This window comes from Tympanuchus pallidicinctus, unplaced genomic scaffold (assembly GCF_026119805.1).
Source record: "Tympanuchus pallidicinctus isolate F22 unplaced genomic scaffold, pur_lepc_1.0 scaffold3, whole genome shotgun sequence".
Classification (NCBI taxonomy): domain Eukaryota; kingdom Metazoa; phylum Chordata; class Aves; order Galliformes; family Phasianidae; genus Tympanuchus; species Tympanuchus pallidicinctus.
Genome location: NW_026294747.1, coordinates 105,661,280 through 105,681,704, shown reverse-complemented (window position 1 = coordinate 105,681,704; position 20,425 = coordinate 105,661,280). Strand labels below are relative to the sequence as shown.

Genomic DNA, 20,425 nt, shown 5'->3' with positions numbered 1-20,425 from the left:
TGCTGAAACATCGTGCGTTGTCTCGCCCTTAGAGAAATCTGAGAAAGACGCTGTGATATGGAAAATCACTTTTATTCCTGCACTACCAGTTTCTCTTGGATAGATTACAGTTCCTCCAGTTCATAGCCATTAAGCAAAGTCCTTCCACATCTTGAGAAAGAGTCAACGTACTACTTGTGCTCTCTTCATAAAAGGAGAGTTTTACTCATGTGTAGCCTGCTTCATTCTGCTTGTAAGAAATGGTAATGGTGTTCTCTTACAGAGTAGAGGAAGTAACCTTACTACTGCTTTAAGTGCGCAGATCAGGCTGCAGTTTCCATTCTTTGCCTTGTTTGTCTTGAATCAGATATGTGGCTAACACTCAAGGAAATTAATTTGGAAGCAACTTTCTGCTGAAACTGCATAAAGGCTGGAGAAGTGCTTTGCGTAAGAAATACAGTCACTTGGAGCTTAGGCAGTTTTGCAGATTATCACATACATTTCATGTGGTTGTATGTGTATTACTGAATGGTGGGAGCAGATAGTGATTAATATAGAAACAGCAGTGTGTAAGGAGCAAATGCTGAAGTTCTGTGCTTCGAAGGCTGATGCATGGAGTTCAGGGTTCCCAAATGACTATCTAGAGCCTAGGATGTGTAATCATCTGCTATAATAGGAACAGGTGACCTTTCCCAGGTGAGATCTGTGTTCTCAAATCATTCTCTGGGACATCAGTGTTACATTCAAGTGGTTTTACAAACAGTTTCAACTCTTCTGGTTTTCTTTTTCAGTGTATTCCAGTGATACAGGCGCCTTTCACATAACATTTGAAGAAACAGCATGTTGATAGTTAACCAGTGGGATGCACAAACTATTGTATTGCCCTATAATGGAATAGAACACTAATAATATGTGGTGGCAGAGCGAAAGTATAGTTTAGTATCCTAATTTTTTTTAGTTACTAAAATATTTTTGAATGATGATGATCTTTTAGAGATGCTAGCTTTCATTGGAAAAGCAGTATTACCATTTTGTATGACTCCACAAAATGTAATTGCATCAACTAATAGACGTAACTAATTAGTGAGCTTGTCTTATTCTTATGTGACTATTTACATGAATTGACAAGCAATTTAGGATTTGATTCTCTTAATCATGCACAGGCTTTGGAATTGACTTTTCAAAAAATATTTTAAACTGAAACCCTAATACCTTAAGTTGACTTCCGTGATTGGTCAGACTTGTTTCAAGTTGTTTGGTGGATACTGTACCAATAAAAGGAAATAATAAAACAATAGCAAAGGGAAGGTGAAAAAGGAAGTACAACTCTGACGTGAAAAAGTTACAAGCGAAGAAAAAAGTGTGAAAATAGATTGAACCTATCATTTTTTCTCAGCAAATGGTCTTGAATTAATTTTAATTTTATTATAGCACTGGTCCAGAGGTGAAGTATGTTTGAGTGTTACAACAAAGAGGGTGCTATATGGAAGAATTTTTTTAATAATAAAATACAACATGTGTGTAAACCGTGCAACCTTGTAACAGGAAACTTTATAAGAAGGGCAGACTGTGCTTAACTTTTCCACAATTCTGCAAGAATAAATTTTATTAGGTGTTAGTTTAAAAAAAAAAAAAAAATTATCAGCTGAGTTTTATGCTGTAAGGTTAAATGATTCTTATGGCTATGTTTTAATACAGCAGCAGTATGATTTTGGGCTTCGATTTATTGGCTACTTCTCTTGGGGACCAGAGTGATTAAGTATTACCTTTCTTTTAAATTGCTTCTGGATCAAGAGATCATTTGGAAGAGGCTTGTTCTTTGTGAGTTTTGTTCATGGAATAGATCTACTGATCAGTATTTCTAAATGCTTCCTCCATCACTTTTAAAGCCTGCTAGTGGCATTTTTTTTTTCCAAATAGCAGAGTTAGAACTTCACTAAAGCAAATGTGTGAATGGGAAAATAATCAAGGAAAAATTTCACTGGATCTTTTACCATCCTGTTTCTTTCACCTTGCCCAACATTAATGAGCAAGTTTGCAGTGTAACTGAAGTGAAAAAAGCTATTGACTTTGGTATGCCAGGACTTTACTTCAATTATAAATTACTGGATATATCACTTAATCTGTTTTTCATTTAAACAGAGCAGTATAATAAAAATGAAATAAAAACAACTGTAGAAATACCTATGTTTGGGAGCACTTGTGTTTGTAAGTGAGAGACCACTTAGAGATTTCCATTCTATTGTTATCATCTCTCGTGTTAAAATATGGTACCCAAATGTGTACAGTCATTGTGTGTTGGTAGCATAAGATGTTTTGTATCTTTGGATGTGGGGTTATGGCTTCTGAGATTCTCCTGCCAAGCATCATCCAGTGCCAAGCAGAATAATAATTTACCTCATATGTTTTTAATAGCACGTGTATATTAATAATGACCCAATCTTTCATTTGTCTCTTTGGTGACATATTGTTGACTCATATTTAATTCATCATCCTGCTCTAATCCCCAGATTCTTCTTCTTAGCGCTGTTGCCTGCCGTTCTCTGGTTTCCTGTGAGACAGTTGTCTGAGATCATATCAGATGTTTCTCTTAAGCTTAGAGATGCTGTCTCTAAAGTTTAAAAAAAATATGCATTATTACCCTGTGTAACAAATAGTTTGGCATGATGAATTTTCTGTTACTTCAAATATTCCATGTACAGCTTTATTATTTACATATGTACTCTTATTAATCTTCCAGCATTTCATGTGGATGCATCCATCTATATCAGATTCATTTGCTGTCCTGTATTTTTTGTCCTCCAAAAGAATGCAGTTTCATTTTCAAACTAGTCAGTCTTTTTCATCTTCTCAAAGGATCTTTCAGAAACGTGTACACACAGCTTTTGTTTATTTTTCTGATGTTCATTTATAACTATTTCTTTACAAAAAGAAAGTCTTTTGTAATGGATAGAAGTTTATTTGGAGGATCACCAAACCCTTGTTAGTTGCTCCCTCTGTTTCCCTGCTTCCCTCCCCCCAGAGTAGTTGAATAGTTGAAACACAACACATCTTGTACAGGCCAATGATGCTTTCTGCTAATTGCAGCTTAAAACATTTTGGGGGCTTTTTGGAATGATTTGTACCTATGCACCTATTAGAAATCTCTCTACAAGGTCACTCAGTGGAATAGGTATTTGGGTAGTGGTGGGTAGGTCAGAGTTTATCTTCCAATCACAGGAAAAAAATAATGGTAAAACAAAATCAGTGAGCACTGTTTGCCTGTGTCAAAAGTGACGGGGAGTAGAAAGAGGAGTTAAAAATCAGTGGGAATGCAGCAAGATGGTTCTGTTTCAGATTAATAAAGACAGTTCAAATTTTGCACTATCCAACTGGTTCTAGTTATGGGATATGCCTCCTCATGGTGACAACTTGTTGTAGTCCTTGTGATGCGTGTGTTTTTTGCCTCATGGGAAACTTAGCTGTGCTAATGCAAAATAACAAGACTTTTAAAATATGTGCCAAAGTGACCAGGGATTCAAGAAGCTGAAGTGTTGAAGAAATCTGGTGGATTTAATTTTTTATATACTTTTTTTAATGAGGCTGCCGTGTTTTCTCCTTGATGGAAATGGAGATTGTAGTTGGTGAGACTTTAAGCTTGCATTAATAGTAGTTTTCTTGCTAAGCAGCTACATGATCCTAAGGTGCTATACAATGTGAATGGCTGTGGTACTGAGCTGCTTCTGGGTTAAAACACATAGTTAACCACAAGCAAATGTGTGATTCATGTAGAAATACACTTAAAAATGTTACCTGCTTTAAAAGCAACAAAAAGCTATGAACACACATTTGCAAAGCTAGCAGTAAAGCAATAAATTCATGCAAGTTTCTTAGGAGGGCGGATAGAAATGGAGTAGAGGAAAAGATGGTGAATGTTGCAATGGGTTTCATTGTTGCAATTTTGCTGTTCTTTAGTATAAACCTAATGTACAGAAGATATGTAGCTTCAGATGATGGCAGCTTGACTTCGAAAAGGTTTATAGGTGAAAATTTCTCTTTTCTCCTTTTGAAAAGCCTGTTACTTCATTAATGCAGCACCTCTGTGAACACAGAGTCTTGAAAGTAAATGACTACACTGGCTGGGCTTGAAAAATAATTATATTTGACAAGTTAATAAGAGAAACTAAATTTAAAGAAAGGTAGGATTTTACTTCCCCTTTGTTACTGTGGCTGTATCTGTGCATACATCTGATCTACCACGCACAGCTAAAGTCTGTACTGTCAATAGGTAATTGCTGTAAATTATATAGCTATATCAGTGAATCTGTTACATTGAAAAGGAACAGCTTTCTGTGATGCTGCTTTCACAACTGTCTCAACATTTTTTTTCTGAGACTACTTGTTAGAGTTAGAAATATTACTGCGTTCTTGCATGTTGTAAGAATTCTCTACTTAATATGAAGTTTAAAAAAAAAAAAGTACTAATCTATATGGGAAGGACACCATCTCATGTGTAAACAGTGCCAAATATAAGGTTTCTCTCAGTAGAAACTAGTGTACTGGATTTTGCATCTGTGACAACTTCTGGATCTCAATACTGCATGCACTATTCTGTGCTCCTTCGAACCATTCTAGTGTTTGTCCTAAGGATCCTTTCACCACCTCAGGTCAATATGAGGTTCAAAGGAGTCATTCCCATGTTGCATGTTCTGTCTCTGCCATCTTCTATGGTAAAAGTCAGGGCAAGAATGAAGGAGTGTATCACAAGTCTCTAAAGGGTTGATTGTGTGAGTGAGGTCCAAGTTAACTGATTTGGCCTTTGGAGAAACTTCAATAGTACAAGACTCCCTTTCCATCTAGAATTCTCTTCTATCCTTTATGACATTCAGAAATATGAAAGGATTAGATAAGGAGAACGTGATATAGTGATTGGGTAAAGCAAAACATTCAGTTTCTTATAACAGTTTTTCTGATTGCATACTTTACTGTGCCTTAACCAGGAAGAATTCTAATACACTAGGCTGTTGCAGGGAGAGCATCTCGTGTGTTGAAACTTGTGAACGTATTTTACTTAGTAGCTAGAAGGGATTAGAAAATAATTAAAATGAACACGGGTAGAATAAAAGTTTGGTGTTTTTTTTTTTTCCTTTTTCTCTGAAGTTCTCATGTACTTCTGTGTTTTTTTCTCCTTTCTGCTGGAGTGATTTTTTTTTTTTTTTTTTTTTTTTTTTTTCAATTCCAGTGGGAAGGCAGTTGGTCTCAGCTGGAACTCATGCACCTTTCATCTTTTAGTTTGGATACATGCATCATCGCTGAGTGATGCAGGGTATTTTTCTCCTTATGTCTACCCAGGGTATTGCACTGTGTTGGCAGTGCTTTCAGAACCTTTGGTCTAGAATGAGTGATTGCAGCTGAAGTACTGAACTTCACTCCCTTCTGTAGTAACACAGTGGGCAGCCACCAGACCACCGAGTTGGTCCGTTCAGTGTTACTTCTGAATGTACATTGACATGTGCTTCCTGCTTTGGCTTAGAGAGGTAACCTAAGACTAATCTTTTACTAGGCATACATTGTTTGAAGAAGTGCCCAATGTATTTTCAGATGGTTTTTCCATTAGTAGGAAGCAATTCGTGAAGTGCTATTCTCACAGTTGACCCTCAGCTATTTTGTTTCAGGAGCTATGCTCAGAAGCAACTTCAGTTCTCCAGAAATTATTTGAACTGCTGGAGGCTTTGCTGTCTATGCTGGGAGGGAGGACGGGGGAAGAGAGGTGTAAATTACAGAGATGAAAGAAAATGAAAATGTGCTTCTCTTGTGTCAACTCAGGATAGTGATCTTTTATCCTGTGTGTGAGTACAGTTTGTATGCATCTCTTCACTCCAAACTTACATTTTCCTTCAATTAAGAAAACATTTCCCATGTATAAGACACCCACAAACCTGAGAGGTTTGTCTTACTAATGCCAATTTATCCTCTAATTTTGTTTTCATTGATACTTCCTTCCACTCTAGGCTTTTGACTGAAATTTATGAATACCATGGAGGGCAGGAAAATTGTCTCTGCTGACATATCCCTAAACTCTGTAGCTTTAAGATGCTTTATTCTGATTTCTAATTTATCCCATTTGATGCTGTAGTTTTCATTGCATGTTTTCACATGGTGCTCAGGCCTTCTGACTACGTAGTGTGTGTTTTAGGAGAATTATTTGGTACCAGAGGAGAGACTCAGCAGAGGAAATCACTAACATGCAAAACTTAAGCTGCAAAATAATTTTAATTAGAAGCTTATTTGAGAGAGCGACCACCTGCCACTCATTCTGGCTTTGAATTAGCTCTAAAAGTACATTCTGATTTAAAGAACCAAGTGTGACGTAAATGTATTCTTATGCTAGAATAATGAAACTGCAAACAACGGTAGCTGGACTCCTGCTTGAAAGGAACACTTGCTGGCTGCAGGGCATTCCTCTCGAGGCGCACGCTGCTGAAACTATGTCGAGTATACTAAGTGATTCCATCTGATCTGCAGAAAGCACCACGGGTTACATTTTCACTTTATAAATATGTCACTGGCAAAGCCAACTGGCTGCAATAAGCTTTTCTGAAATGGACATTTCTGGCTGAGTTTTTGGAAGACGGCATTTCTTAAAGTGAAATATAAAAACCCTATTCACTAGCTACACATAAAAAAAACAAATGGCCAAAGGAAATAAGATGTTCTATAAAAAGCTGGGAAATAAAAGTTCATGCACAATTTATTTTTCTTTAATTATGGTTTACGTTTAATAGTTCAGGTAATTGGAGTTTGATTTTTTTTTTTTTTGGTTAAAACACAGATTTAAAAATTTGTGAGTAGAAACAACATAAATGAAGTCAACAAAGTACCTGGTATATTAAGAAATGTTGCTGTGCTCTTAAAGGGGGCACAGAATTTACTCTTTTTTTTTAGTTAGATGAAGTTTGCAGTGCCTGACGTCAGGTTTGGCATCATGTGGTTCAGTGCCACAGTACACACAGAGATCACTGGAATGCTGTAAAGAACTGGCCATGCAATGTCATAGCATTGTCTTATCACCACTGTTAAAGCAGGATATTTTGACAGTGTTATTTGTGTGAGCATATTAGGGATTCATTATGAATGCTGAAGATGAATATGTCTGTTTCTGATATAACGTAATATTGCAAGAAGATGCTATGTTTTTATTTCATTATTTTTATGATATAACAAAACTGATAAGAATTAAATATTGTTAATACACATAGAAGTTATTACTACTTGTTACTTAAGCAGTAACAGTTCGATTGACCTGTATTTTTCATTTGTTTAAAAAAAGTGTCATGTGTCTACCAGATAATCACTGCTGCATAAAGATTATAATATCTGCTGTAATCTGTTTTGGTTTTTAACCTGATCTGAATGTGTACGTTTGGTGGCCCTGCTAGGCAGGGGGGTTGGAACTACATGATCCTTGAGGTCCCTTTCAACCCGGGTGATTCTGATTCTGATTAATGTCATTGGAAGACTAGAAATTAACACCTGAACTGCATTGTTTTATCTAAACTTCTTAATCATAACTTCTTAGGTTATGATTAGAAGTCTGTCTCATTACTATCCATATAACTGGTTTTGCCTGAAATTGTGTCAAGCAAGATGTAATACAAGATTTTTGAACTATTAAGGGCATTTACATTATAAATGCGCGTCTCTTTTCTTTTTAATCTCACAATTAAACACTTTATTTTTGTGTTATTTAATCTCATGAGTTCCAAGGCTCAATCCTAGTGCCAGTTCTCTTTAACATTTACACCAATAACTTGGGTGCAGGAGTGGAATGTTATACTTAGCCAGTTTGCAGATGATACTGAAATGGGAGGTGCAGTTGGACTCCTCTGCAGAGGCCTTGCAGAGAGTTTTAGTTATGATTGGCATATGGAAAAATCATTAATGGTCTGAAATGGAACAAAGGTAAATACCAGGGTCTGTACCTGGGAAAGAGCAATGCCAGACCTAGTCACAACTGGTTCCAATAGTCTCATGGTGAGCCAGGAGCGTGCCATGGCAGCCAAGATGACAAACCACATTTTGGGATACATTAAACACAACACAACCAGTTGGTTAAAAGAAGTGATCTTCCCTATGTACTGGTTGGTGCAACCTCACTTTGAATATTGCGTGCAGTTCTGGGCTCTGTGTATTCTGTGTGTGTGTGTGTGTGTATGTATAAAAAGGATGTTAAAGTGCTTGACATCATTAAGAGTAGGGCAGCAAGGCTGGTAAAAGGGGACAGAGGCCTGTCCTGTGGAGAGGGGCTGAGGACAGTTTGATTATCTAGCCTGAAGGCTGTGCTTCTTTTTCTTTGTCTGGAGAGGACTCAGAGCTGGACCAGTATCCTAGATGTCTCCCTCACCAACGATGAATAGAGGGAAAGGATCACTTCCCTCGATCTGCTGGTGACACTCTTCCTGATGCAGCCAAGGTGCTGTTGAACTTCACTGCTGCAGAGGCTTATGGTCTAGCTTGTTCAGCTGAACTCCCTGCTTCTGAGTGAAGAGTTTCTTCCTAACATCAAACCTAAACCACACTTTCAGTTTAAATCTGATCTCCCTTGTCCTAATCACACACCAACTGCTTCCTTGGCATTGCCCCCTTTCTTCACAGCCCCCAGCACCTCATATCACTTGCTGGTCTGTGTAGTTATTTTTCCCCAGGTGTAGGACTCTACACTTGCCCCTGTTGAAACTTCTCTGCCTAACTTTCAATCCTGTCCACGTCTCACTGAATGGTGGCTCAGCAAACTTGCTGTGGGTGCTATCTGTCCGTTTATTGAGGTTCTTGATGGAAATGTTAAACAAGACTGGACCAAAACTGTCCCTTGGGAAACACCACTTGCTACAGGCCTACAACTTAAAACTTCTGAGCCATTGATCAGAACCTTCTAAGCTCTGCCAGTTCTTAATTCACTTCACTGTTCTCTCATCTATTCTCCTCTTCCTAAGTTTACATATGAGGGTATTATGAGAGACAGTGTCAAAAATCTTGAGTCATATCACTCTTGCAGCTGTCCAGGTCACTCCTGGCAGTTTGCTAAACTTTAATAAAGTTATTTGTTTAAAAAAAGATTAAATTTTGGATGACATCCCACCATCAGCTTACAGCACTCAGGTAGATATGACTACCTATGTAAGACTTGGCCTAGGAGTGGGGAGGAACCATGTATTCTGAGCAAAGAGAGCTGGAGGCTTGGCAGGGCAGTGATGAGTAGGACGGGTCCTTCTGGTATTAGCAGAGCATTAGATTGGTTTTGCTCATTTATCTGTACATATAAGTGATACTCTCTGAATTTGCATAGTTGCTCCAGTTCTATTAGAAATGCGCTTTTTTGAAATTTATGCTAATGATGTTTGATAGCATCAGCTGTTAATGTGACACGGAGGGCGCTTAGAATTGTTAGAACCTCAATATTAAATAATTTTCAACTTTGTATGTGCGTTTTGCTTTGTTTTGCATTGAAATGTGTGTAAGCTGTTTGTTTACAGATTGTTTTCACTGACTAGTTTCTGAGTAGTGTTAGTAAAAGCATTGCAGTGTTTTTGGATAGCACTTCAGAGACTCTACAAGCAGCAAACCAAATGTTCATTCTGATTATGATCAGTAGTTACTTTAACCTCTTGAATACCAGCATATTTCAGCTGCAGGATGTCAGCTACAAGTTATAAATAAATTAAGCAATTTTGGAATCTGTCCTGTGAATAGCACATAAGAGGGGAAATCATTCTTAAATCTTTTAATAAAGGTGCTTTATACATATTTTGGTAGAAACATAGCAGCCATGTTTAAAAGCTGTGTGTGTATGCATATCTAATGCACGTGTGTGTGGACTATGCTTCTTATTTAATGAAGAACAAATTCTAAGATTGAACAGAAGCCATTGACCCTGCTTTATAGCTTAGAAAGTCTGTGTAGAAAACCCTAGGAAAACCGTTGCTCAATTGGTCTGTTTGGAAAATGCTTTTAAGGATCCAATGTCAAACCCAGTAATTCTCTTAAAATGATTGCATTTTGCCACAGGAAACATTTTTTCATTGACGTTATGCTGTTAACAGAAGTAAAGAGTGTTTCCTGGAAGGATGTAGGACTTAAATCTACTAACAGTGGTAAATGGATCCTCTTCTATTTTGTAAACTTGAGAAAAAGCCTTCAAAATGTTATATACTAAACTTTGAGGCTTAATCATTGTATTGAAGTTGCTAGTGACAATGGTTTAAAGAGCTGTTAGAAAAATTATACATTTACATTTTTACATTGCTGAGGTAGGAAAAGAAAACCAAAGATGTACTAACTTGCTAACTTCAGTAGCAGATATATGAGTACTTTTGATGGGTACCTCAGTAGTTTCTTTGAGTTGCTTTTCTCTAATGTTTTCCTACACTGAATCACATCTACATCTGTACTAACAAAGAAACTAGATTTTATGGTTTTCTCAGCTAAGGTTTTTTTTTTTTTTTTTTCAGTCACCAGAAAAAATCTTGATTATTAGAGTACTTCATGTTTAAAAAGGAATGTGGGATTTTCTGATGTTGAGTGAAAGTCTTTTTTATGCTTTAATATATAAATTAATCTGTTGAAAATACGTTTACTACCTTGTTAAGGCAAGATTGAAGTGTTTGATGCTGGCAGCTATCCAAATATGAGGGCTGCTCTGAACGTAATGCCTCCTATTTTATTATGTTGTCCCACGACATCAGAGGTTGGATGTTGGTGGTATGGCAGTAGATGTTGAACCTTCCCACCAACGTTCGGTTCAGCTTTATTGCCATGTGGCAGATAGCAGCAGATGGGCACTCTGATATGGATGTGTATATGAAGCAAAGATATGGGATTGATTTCTTCCAGGCAGATTAAATGGCATCCATAGGTATTCACTGATGCTTGCTGAATGATTATGGGAATCAAACGGTGGATGTGATTACAGTGAGGCAGTGAGTGGGGCTTCTCAGCAGTGATGACAGCAATGCGAAAGACAAGCCATGTTTGAGATGGCCGTGCATAGCTGTCACACCACAAAATGAAGAGAATCTCAATCAGCTCATCCATGCAAATTGGCAGATTGCGACCGAGGAACTGTGTATGGAGCTGAATATCAGCTTCAGCGTGTTGGAAACAGCGGTGGCGATGTTGGAATATCACAGAATTTGCTCCGTGTGGGTCCCACAAATGCTCGCAGAGGAACAGAAGAGAACACTATTTAAGGCTGTCAGGACCAATTGAACTAACACAAGGCAGAAGGTGACAGTTTCCTGGGTTGCAGCTTTGTTAATGGTGGTAGTGGTGTCACTGCTACAAGCTAGAGACAAAACCATGGAGTAGCAATACGCAAATTTCCCCTTGAAAAACAAGTTCAAGATGCAGCTCTGAGCAGGTGAAGAAATATGCACTGTAATTTGGGATAGGAAAGGTGATTTTTCTGAATTACCTGGAACCTGAACAAACCACCTCTAGGTGCTACATTGTGATACTGTGTAAGCTGAAGGCTCAAACTTTCAGAGTCAGGCCATAGAAGAAGACAACCTTTCTCTTGCAACACTATATCCTGTCCACGCTTCTCTCCATTTGTCAGAATTCTTTCCCCATCAGAATCTAAGTAAGGATTTAATACAAAACAGTTAGCATTAGCTTGAGAAAGTAAGATTTTGTTTGAGGAATTTCATAATTACCAGCCCTTCTAGAGCTGTTACCCATGAAAGGAAGCTGAACTGGGAATTACCTATCCTGTTTACCATATCGTGACTTCTCTGAGAACAACGTGTTATAAACCACATACCAATTAATTTGTTTAATTAACTAATTATCTATTCAAAGTTTCTTGTAGCTGCTTTCATCTTTGCTCCTTAACTAAAGTACAATATGGAAATTAAAGGAAATGAAAACAATTTATTAGACAGAATAGAGTAGACAAAGTAAGAAGTGACAGCAAAAAAAAAAACAACAAACAAACCAAAAAAGCAGGCATACTTGCAACATGTGTGCAGTGATGGTGGTAGGTGGATCGTTGGGCTACATGAGGTCTTTTCCAGCCTCGATTATTCTATGATAATGCCAGATCCAACTCCAGTTTGAGACTGTGGAGCAGCACATTGCTGATGTTGCTTGTACTATCACATACACTGTATAGTCCAGATTTTGCACCTCCTAAATTCTGGACTGTGTGGGCAATGGCATGGCATGTGAAACACTGGGTCACTCCTCTGCCGCAGACTTTTATAAGCATGGTGATCAGTCTCCTGTTCATCACTGGCAGAATTGCATACCTGTTGGTGTTGTCTATTCTGAAAAACAGTTTTTTGTGCTGAGAATTTGCTTTATCAAATAGTGTTATTGTGCTCTTTGTATCTGTTGTAGTTTCCATGGAAATAAATAGGAGGCATTACTTTTGGAGCTATATACATATACACACACGCATATGCACGAATTGTTTTCAAGCAGACAATACCAACAGTACTCTTGAATAAGAGTGCCTCTAAAGTTTTCAGAAAAGGCATGTGTAGAACATAAGGTAAGAAATAGGCATTCAGCACAAGCCTTCCTGATACTACGTTCTTGATACTTTTTTTGTTTTTGCTCTTCTGTCTTTAAATCTTGATGGGAAGGATTGAAATATTTTCACAAGTGAATGATTTGAATTTAGTCTCTGCCAGGTGAACAAAATGAATTACATTTTCAAATGTCTTTTCTTGCTCCTGGTTGGCATTTGCAACAGTCTTGATAGAAGACGACTGAACTGCATGCAGAATTTGGAAAAACGAATGGAGGAATTTGATTTTTAGATTATGGGAAAATCTGAAGCAGTGTGGTGGGGAGGTATGGAGGGTAGAGAGGGCGAGTAAGGGTAAGACCCTTGTTACTCTGAATTAAATCCTGTCTGCTTTGGTCACAAGAACGATGCACTGCTGACCTGTTACACTATTTATTTTCAAGTACTTAGTTTCTATGAGGAATCACAGTAGAGATGAGCAGTACTTTCCCCTGTATTTTACACTTAGTGCTTTTTCAAGTATTAAATGCAATCTTGACCTTTATGCTACCTTCGCTACGTAAGTGTAAGAAAGAGTTTTTGTTTTGTTTCTGTTTCAGTTCATCTTCTTGTGTTGGAAAACAGTCTTAAAGTATTGGGGATGGACTTTGAGTGATCAAAGAATTTTTTTCAAGTTCTCCATTTATATATTAGAGCTCTATTATATACTAGATATGGTGGAGTATTTTAATGCAGATAAATTTATGTTGAATAACATTATTTTGTGTTGTGTTTGCCAGATTGGGGCTTTTCTTTGAATTCAGGAAAGATATTTCCATTAATGGTTCCAAGCTATTAATCTTATTGGTATGGCTTTCTCTTCAAATACATGGAAAACATTGTTTGCTTGGATTACTGCATTGACATATGAAATGCAAAACTCATAATTGGCCTCTGACCTCAGAATGTGTCAAAATGAAGCTTTGTATTTAGCTTGGTGTTTTAGAGACATATCAAGTCATGTCTTCAGGCTATAAAATAAGGGCTTGAAGTCATTTACTCCGAGCTGACTTTTTCTGTTCTTAATATTGTTTGCAGCAAATGGAGTGAATCTGTTTATTTCTTCCTTCCTTGAAGACAGAAAATATGAATGCAGGCTGTGGAAAACATTGCCATAGTACTATTTTTAACAGCAACATGTATTTGTAGGAATTCTTGTTATGTTGTTTAACTACTCTTGAAAGACTAGAATAGGTTATTTAGTTTTAATTCATGGTTGTTATGACTGTTTGTGATGTATAGAGGCCTTTTCTTTTTTTTCCCCTTGGAGTATTGAAACATTTCTTGAAACTACAATTGTAGTAGTTAGAATGTCAGGAATTTTGCTTTAAAATGTTCTTAATATATTCTGAATGACATCCAAAACACCTAATTATCTAGATTTATTTTTTTATACTAAGTTTGTTCTTTATAGTAAGCAAGAAGTAAGTTAAAGTTGGAATATTTAGTATTAGTAAGCGTGAATTGAAATTAGTCCTACTTCTATTAGTGTAAGTACAACTTTTCATTCTGCAATTGTTAAAAGTTCAATTGTCTAGTTAATGTTGTTTTGTTTCCTTTATATATCTTCCCTTTGCTCTTCTTTCTTAGGTCGAGATTTGATATGTATACAGTCCATGGATGGGATGCTAATGTTATTTGAACAGGAAAGCTATGCTTTTGGCCGTTTTTTACCTGGTTTCCTTCTGCCTGGTCCCTTGACTTACAGCTCTCGGACAGATTCTTTCATTACAGTGTCTTCCTCTCGACAGGTTGAGAGTTACAAGTAAGTGTTCATGTTCAGTAATTATGGCATATTTTGGTGCTGTTATTTAATATGTGAACAAAAATAACCACATGTGATTTTTTTAATTATCTTTGCTGAAAAAAGCAAACTGTGTTTCCTGTGTAATTTATAGTCACATTAATTCTATAATTATTTGAGTTTGTTGTATTATTGAAGACTCATCACACAGTCCTGCAAGTGCTAGACTTTTTCTTTCTTCGGTTCCGTCTAATTTTTCCATTCCGTTTTGTCTGTACTGTACTGCTAAAGCAAGATGATGGTTCTTCCAAACACCTTTTTTTTTTTCTTTTTTCAGTGAAATGTTTTGTTTTGCTGCAAATATTTGTTAATCTCATTAATCTGTTCAGTTTTTAGAAGAGATTCGCGGTGACACTTTGAACACGAGGTCTTCTTAAGGCAATAAGGGCTGGTGGGGAGAATTGGAGTTCACCTGTCAGTAGAGTCTTGATAACCTCATGGAGCTCTAGATTGAGGGATAGGTGCCAAATGTTTCAAGTAAATGTTGGAATTACAGATGAGGGCTAAATGCTCAGCAGGGAATGCTTTCAGAGTTGCTTAAAGGAAGTGTGATGAGAGGAGGCCCATCTTAAGTACATGTTCACAAACACTTACAGCCTGGGCAACAAAGAGAAGGAGCTAGAAGTCTTGTACAGATGCAGAGCTATGATGTTACTGCATTTAGAGCAGTGCCTGCTTTGCCTCATCTTTTCTCCATTAAAGCTGATATAAGGTCTGCTCTTAGGCCTTCTGAATTTTTATGGCTAACAATAAATGCAGGGTGGTGAGTGGTGGTGGAGAATTAGCAACTACAAGATGGATGAAAATGTGACAGAACTGTCAGACTTCCAGAGTAGCCGTCGATTCAGACTAACAGCCTTAGATGAATGATGTTCCTCAGGAGACGATACTGGAGCCAATATTTCTTTAACACCCTCATCAAAGACCTGAAATATAAGAATAAATGTCCTGAAATGCAAGGATGATGCCAAACTGCAAAAAGAGATTTAAAAAAAAGAAAGAGAAAGAAAACAGAGGGTTAGGGCAGAAGCTATATTGCTTGTCTCATTCTGAACTAAATCTGGTAAGCTGTTTACTATCAACTCCACTACTGTTAGTAAATATTTGAATGTGTCTTGAAAGACAGATTGGTTCTACATATTTTAAGACTGCAAACAAATGATACTGTGAAATTTAGGAGCTTGCAGATAATGCTCCTTCTGTACAGATATTGTAGCCCGGTTATTTTGATTAACAATACAGATCAGTTATTACTTTTTGTTGTCTTCCTACCACCAGCATTTTCACATGAATACAGTGCACATTTCTGTACTATGAAGACACATTTTCTCTATGTAGCTTTTGAAGAATATTTTTTTAGGTTAAAATAAGACACTAGCTGCCTTCTTGATCACAACTGAAAATAACAGTTCTGCCTTTTCAGAAAATGTGTCCATATTATGGCAAATGGTGTCTCATTCTTTACTCATGAAGGTAATAAATGGACGATGCTTTATTCTTAAAATTCTATTTGTTGCCTCACTGTTGCTTGAACACACAAGAAATTAGGATCCCACATTGAATCCTGGGATACAGCATTTGTGCAAGTCTCCCTGTGGACTTTGTGGCACTGTTCACCACCTTCTGAACTTTTCAGTTCAAGTAGTTTTGAGTCTACCTCATTGTTGACTTATATAGCTTGTACATCAACTTATATATGAAGTTATTTTAGAGTACGGCATCAAAAGTGCAACTGCAACTTTGTTTTTTAGACTTATGTAACCTTCTGAGTCTCTGGTAAATATTTTGAGTTTGCTTTACTTCTGGGAATGTCTTCTACTGCTAATTCTGATAACTATTCTCTGCAGTTAAGCAGTAGAGAACTTGGGAAGCACTCAAAACACTGAACTACATAGGAAGCACTGAAAACACTGGTTGTTGCCTTCCTAAAATGTCTTTCAACATCTCTTCCCTCAATGTTATGAAGAGATTGCGTTACTTGATCTCTGCTTCTTTTTCTGTGAAGCTGCATTAATTTCACCTTCACAGGCGTTTTTTTGCTTTCTGGTTTTAGGTGCACTAAAACACTTCACTGAGCAACAGAAGCTACTGAAAATTTCAGAGTGGAACAAAAACGTTACTATGCATCCACCTTAGATATCTCTGTGAAATAATGTTGAAATAAATACAAGAAAAAAATCCTTCTTTATTTTGTGAAATAGTTTGAATGCAGTTGTCATACATCTTTTTCCTGAGCTTAAGTTATTTTGCTTCCAGTAGTGGGAGAGGCCAAGTGTAATGCCCCATCTTTGTTACCCATCATGGCCATTTTCTTTCTTTCCCTTTTTAATTTCACACTGACTGCAATTATCATTATTCATAGGCTGCACTGGGACTTGTGTTGACTACAACATAATGTAGAGCACTTAAGGAACCATTCTAGTATTTTGTGTAGAAGGGAATTATTTGTGAAGTGTAACTTCCTGGAAATACATGGAAACATTGTATTTTTAAATTTCATTTTCTACCTGAAATAAAAATGGCGTTTTTCTGACTTTATCAGAAGGGCTCATGGTGTGAAAGGGTAAAGGTGTGCTGAAGTAAGTATATAAAAATGCAAATGCCACTTCTTAATTACTATTTACAAATTACATCTTAAGAATCTAATCCAGGTAATGTTAATCTAACGTGATACTTATTGTCATATATTATTCTACTTTATCACCTGAATTTCTCAAGCAATACCGCCTTTGATTTATTCTGCTAAAACTTAGTAAGACATTTTTGTAGATATTGCATGAACACATTACAGACATTCTGTTAACAATCTGGGAGAGGGTAGATGGACTGCAAATAAAGGTACTTTTCAAATATGATGGAGAGGGCTCTGCAACCGTACCGGTCAGCTCTCTCCAGAACCCTGGGATGCAAGTTGTCCTGCCATTTGTACACATGCAGCTTCATGAGGTGGTCCCACATTTGTTCTTCTCATACAGTGAAGGGCATTTTGCTTTCCCAGCCCCTCTTAGAGATTCAGGAATGTGAGTTTCATGGTTTTGAGAAGCCTGGCTGTCAGTGAAGGCTGAAACAAAGAACTCTTTGAGTACTGCAGCCTTCTCCACGTCTGTCAGTTTTCCCTTCCCATTTATCAGAAGCAGTGTACTCTCTTTGGCCTGTCTCTTCTGACCAATGTTCAATCTGTAGAGTCCCTTGTTATTTTTCACGTCTCTCATCAAGTCCAGTTCTAACTGTGCTTTGGCTTTCCTGATCCCATCTCTGTGTGTCCGGACAGTGTCTCTGAATACAGTAGTTTATTTTAAAATTTATTGGGGGAATTAAAAAAAAATAAATTAATTGCTATTTTAACTTCACAAATTGAAAAGATGCTGATTTCTTGCATCTGTCTCTTTTGCAAGGTATTTCCATCCTTTAGTATAGTGTTGAATTACATTAACATCAGAGAAAACCTGAGTAGAACCCTTCTTCTAAATTCTGCCTTACGCATAGTTTTTATTCTACAACAGTGTTTATTCTGACATCTTTGCTGATTATGGCTGTGCTGCGGTAGGCTTTCTGACAATGTTTTTTAGGTTCTGCTTTTGCTATGTATACTCAAAATATGAATAATTGTATTTTATTTTTATTTAATGTAAAGGTTTTAACTACAGAGACATTGTTTTTTGTTGTATTACTTTTTTTTTGAACTTCCTATAATAGATACCAAGTGCTGGCATTTGCAACAGACGCTGATGGAAGACAAGAAACAGTACAACAGAAACTTAGTTCTGGAAAGAAACTTGCGGTAAATGCTGTTTATTTTACATAACCTATATGGTAGCTGGTATGCATTCAAAAAAGACCAGTGCTAAGTAATGAATGGAAACATTATCTGGTGATGAAGAATCCTATCCAGTTGCTTTTAAAAGGCAGCAGAAAGTCTCCTGTACATTTCTATTAGGATTTTGTTGAGCCCTAGTTGTTTCAAGTTGGGCCTTAATACTTACTGCTGTTGTCAGAAAAACAATAACAACAGAAAAAGCACTAAAACTGTATACTGTAAATAGCTATTTCTCAGGGCAGTCTTTGCCTTCCTAGCGCAGAATCTGATCTGTGGTAATTCTAGACTGTATTTCTGACTGTACTTGGAGAGTCCTTTGTACTTTAATAGAAAACTCAGCACTGAAAAATATGTTTCCATAAATAGTCGGTATCCTGGTCTTTTTTTTCCAAAACCTGTTAAGTCAGTGATCTTCAGGAGAGCCTTGTGGCTAATAAACTGTTTAATAATCGGCCTCCTGTTGCTGAGAGGAATAGAATTTGAGGCTCTGCTCCTTTTTAGAACTGCTTGTCCACTCACTATACTATGCAAAATGCTGATTTAGCTTATTTCAGGTATGACAACAAAATATAGGCAGAACTTTTTCCTTACATTAGTAGTAGTAGTAGAATGTTTTCACGTTAAGTCAACCAGAATCCTATACTTTGAATTAGGAGAAGGCATTATTTTTTAATAAGAAATTTAGAAGTTTCCTCAAACATACTGTAAATAAAATGATTTTTTAAATATGAATTGAGAAGCATACATTGAAGCAAAGGTAATATTTTCTTTCAAGGTGACACTTCCAGTTTTGTATATGAGGTATGCCATTATGTTTACTAACACATTCTGTTCTTAAGCAAAAAGATTGATGCTGTTAATTTAGGAAGTGATGACATTTGAATGGCTTTTGATTTCAGAAATTCTGAATTTATTTAACCAGCATGGCAGTGTCAAAAGCAATTTTTGCACGTGCGTGTTAAAGTTTTTTCAAAGGAGCTGAAATAAACTAATGAAAGCTATTGATAAGCAGTAATATTGCTTAAACATGTACGGATGTAGGTAAGGAAGGGTTTTGAAATAGTCCTTTATTATATCAGTGCATGAAGTTGGAAAAGTAAATATGTTTTCATCTGCAGAACCATTCTTGAGATTGAAGGGCGTACGTTATTGTGCGCAAGTATCTATGTGGGCTTAAATTTTGTCCGTGATTCCAATTATATATCGGTAGAATAGGTTCTCACTTTTTCTCCCTAACACTACCCTAAGGATGTGTACTGTGGCAGATTTAAATGATTTTATTACTCTGTTTTTGGAGAATTTTAGACCTTGATTTTTCTTTTTCACTTATGCTACTGGTACCTTTATAGCGGGATTAATTCTGAGCTTTCTCTGTGTATTTTTGAGTTTTTCTTAAATTTGCAGTTGTCAGCTGATCTCAAGTGTGTACTTTCTTCTTTTTTTCTTTCAAAGGTGGATTGGGTTCTCAACATTGGAGAACAAGCACTGGATATATGTATTGTCTCCTTTAATCAGGCAGTTTCTTCTGTTTTTGTACTTGGTGAGAGAAACCTCTTCTGCCTGAAGGATAATGGACAAATTCGCTTCATGAAAAAGCTTGATTACAGTCCAAGTTGCTTCATTCCTTATTGTTCAGGTTTGTAAAATTCAACTTGAAACTTTTAGGTTTGTTACTTCCGTAGCCTCTCTTTTTTTTTTTATACCACTGATGGTATATTCTTTTAAATATGCTATTGATTATAGAAAAGCTACAAAATAATAGCTGCATTCTTCTTAGATTGATTTTCCATAATTGTTAATCTGAAATACTATGACTTTTGGAATCTAAATAGCTTATTTTCTCATCATCGAATATGATGTGTTTTTGGTGTTTCAGTAAATTTGCCCAGGCTACCAAATCACCAAACATGGAAGAATGACAGATTAGTGTTGGAAAACCTTCTGTTATTCAATGAAAGCTTTTCAGACGTTAATATAGAGTAGGTTAACATGTTCTTAAGACTTGTAAGTTTTGTAGAAGATCTAAATTGCTTCTTGATTGCCTTCTGATTTCCGTTATAAATGAAACGTTTAAGTGTATGAATCTTTAATCAGTATTCACAGTTCAGTGAATTAATGAAGAATGTAATTAACTGATATTATTGTGTGTTTGTCATACCTATCCTGGCGTGCCAACATAATAATTATGAGTCTTTATTATTTATATCTTATGTTATAAAACACATCTGGCTAGAACCTTGAAAAGTTTTGGCATGTGTGTTGTATGATTGGAATTGAT

The 20,425-nt window shown here is 36.6% G+C and overlaps 1 protein-coding gene across 4 annotated transcripts in view; it reads left to right on the top strand.

Annotated features, from left to right (window-relative positions):
• The window catches only part of BBS9 (Bardet-Biedl syndrome 9), a 271,996-nt gene that overhangs the window by 13,224 nt on the left and 238,347 nt on the right, over positions 1-20,425 (top strand). For all 4 annotated transcript variants that reach the window (XM_052692633.1, XM_052692634.1, XM_052692631.1 and 1 more), the window contains 3 exons: positions 14,117-14,291; positions 18,027-18,111; positions 19,600-19,783. In XM_052692633.1, coding sequence (XP_052548593.1) covers positions 14,117-14,291; positions 18,027-18,111; positions 19,600-19,783 — 444 coding nt within the window. The remainder of the gene's footprint in view (positions 1-14,116; positions 14,292-18,026; positions 18,112-19,599; positions 19,784-20,425) is intronic.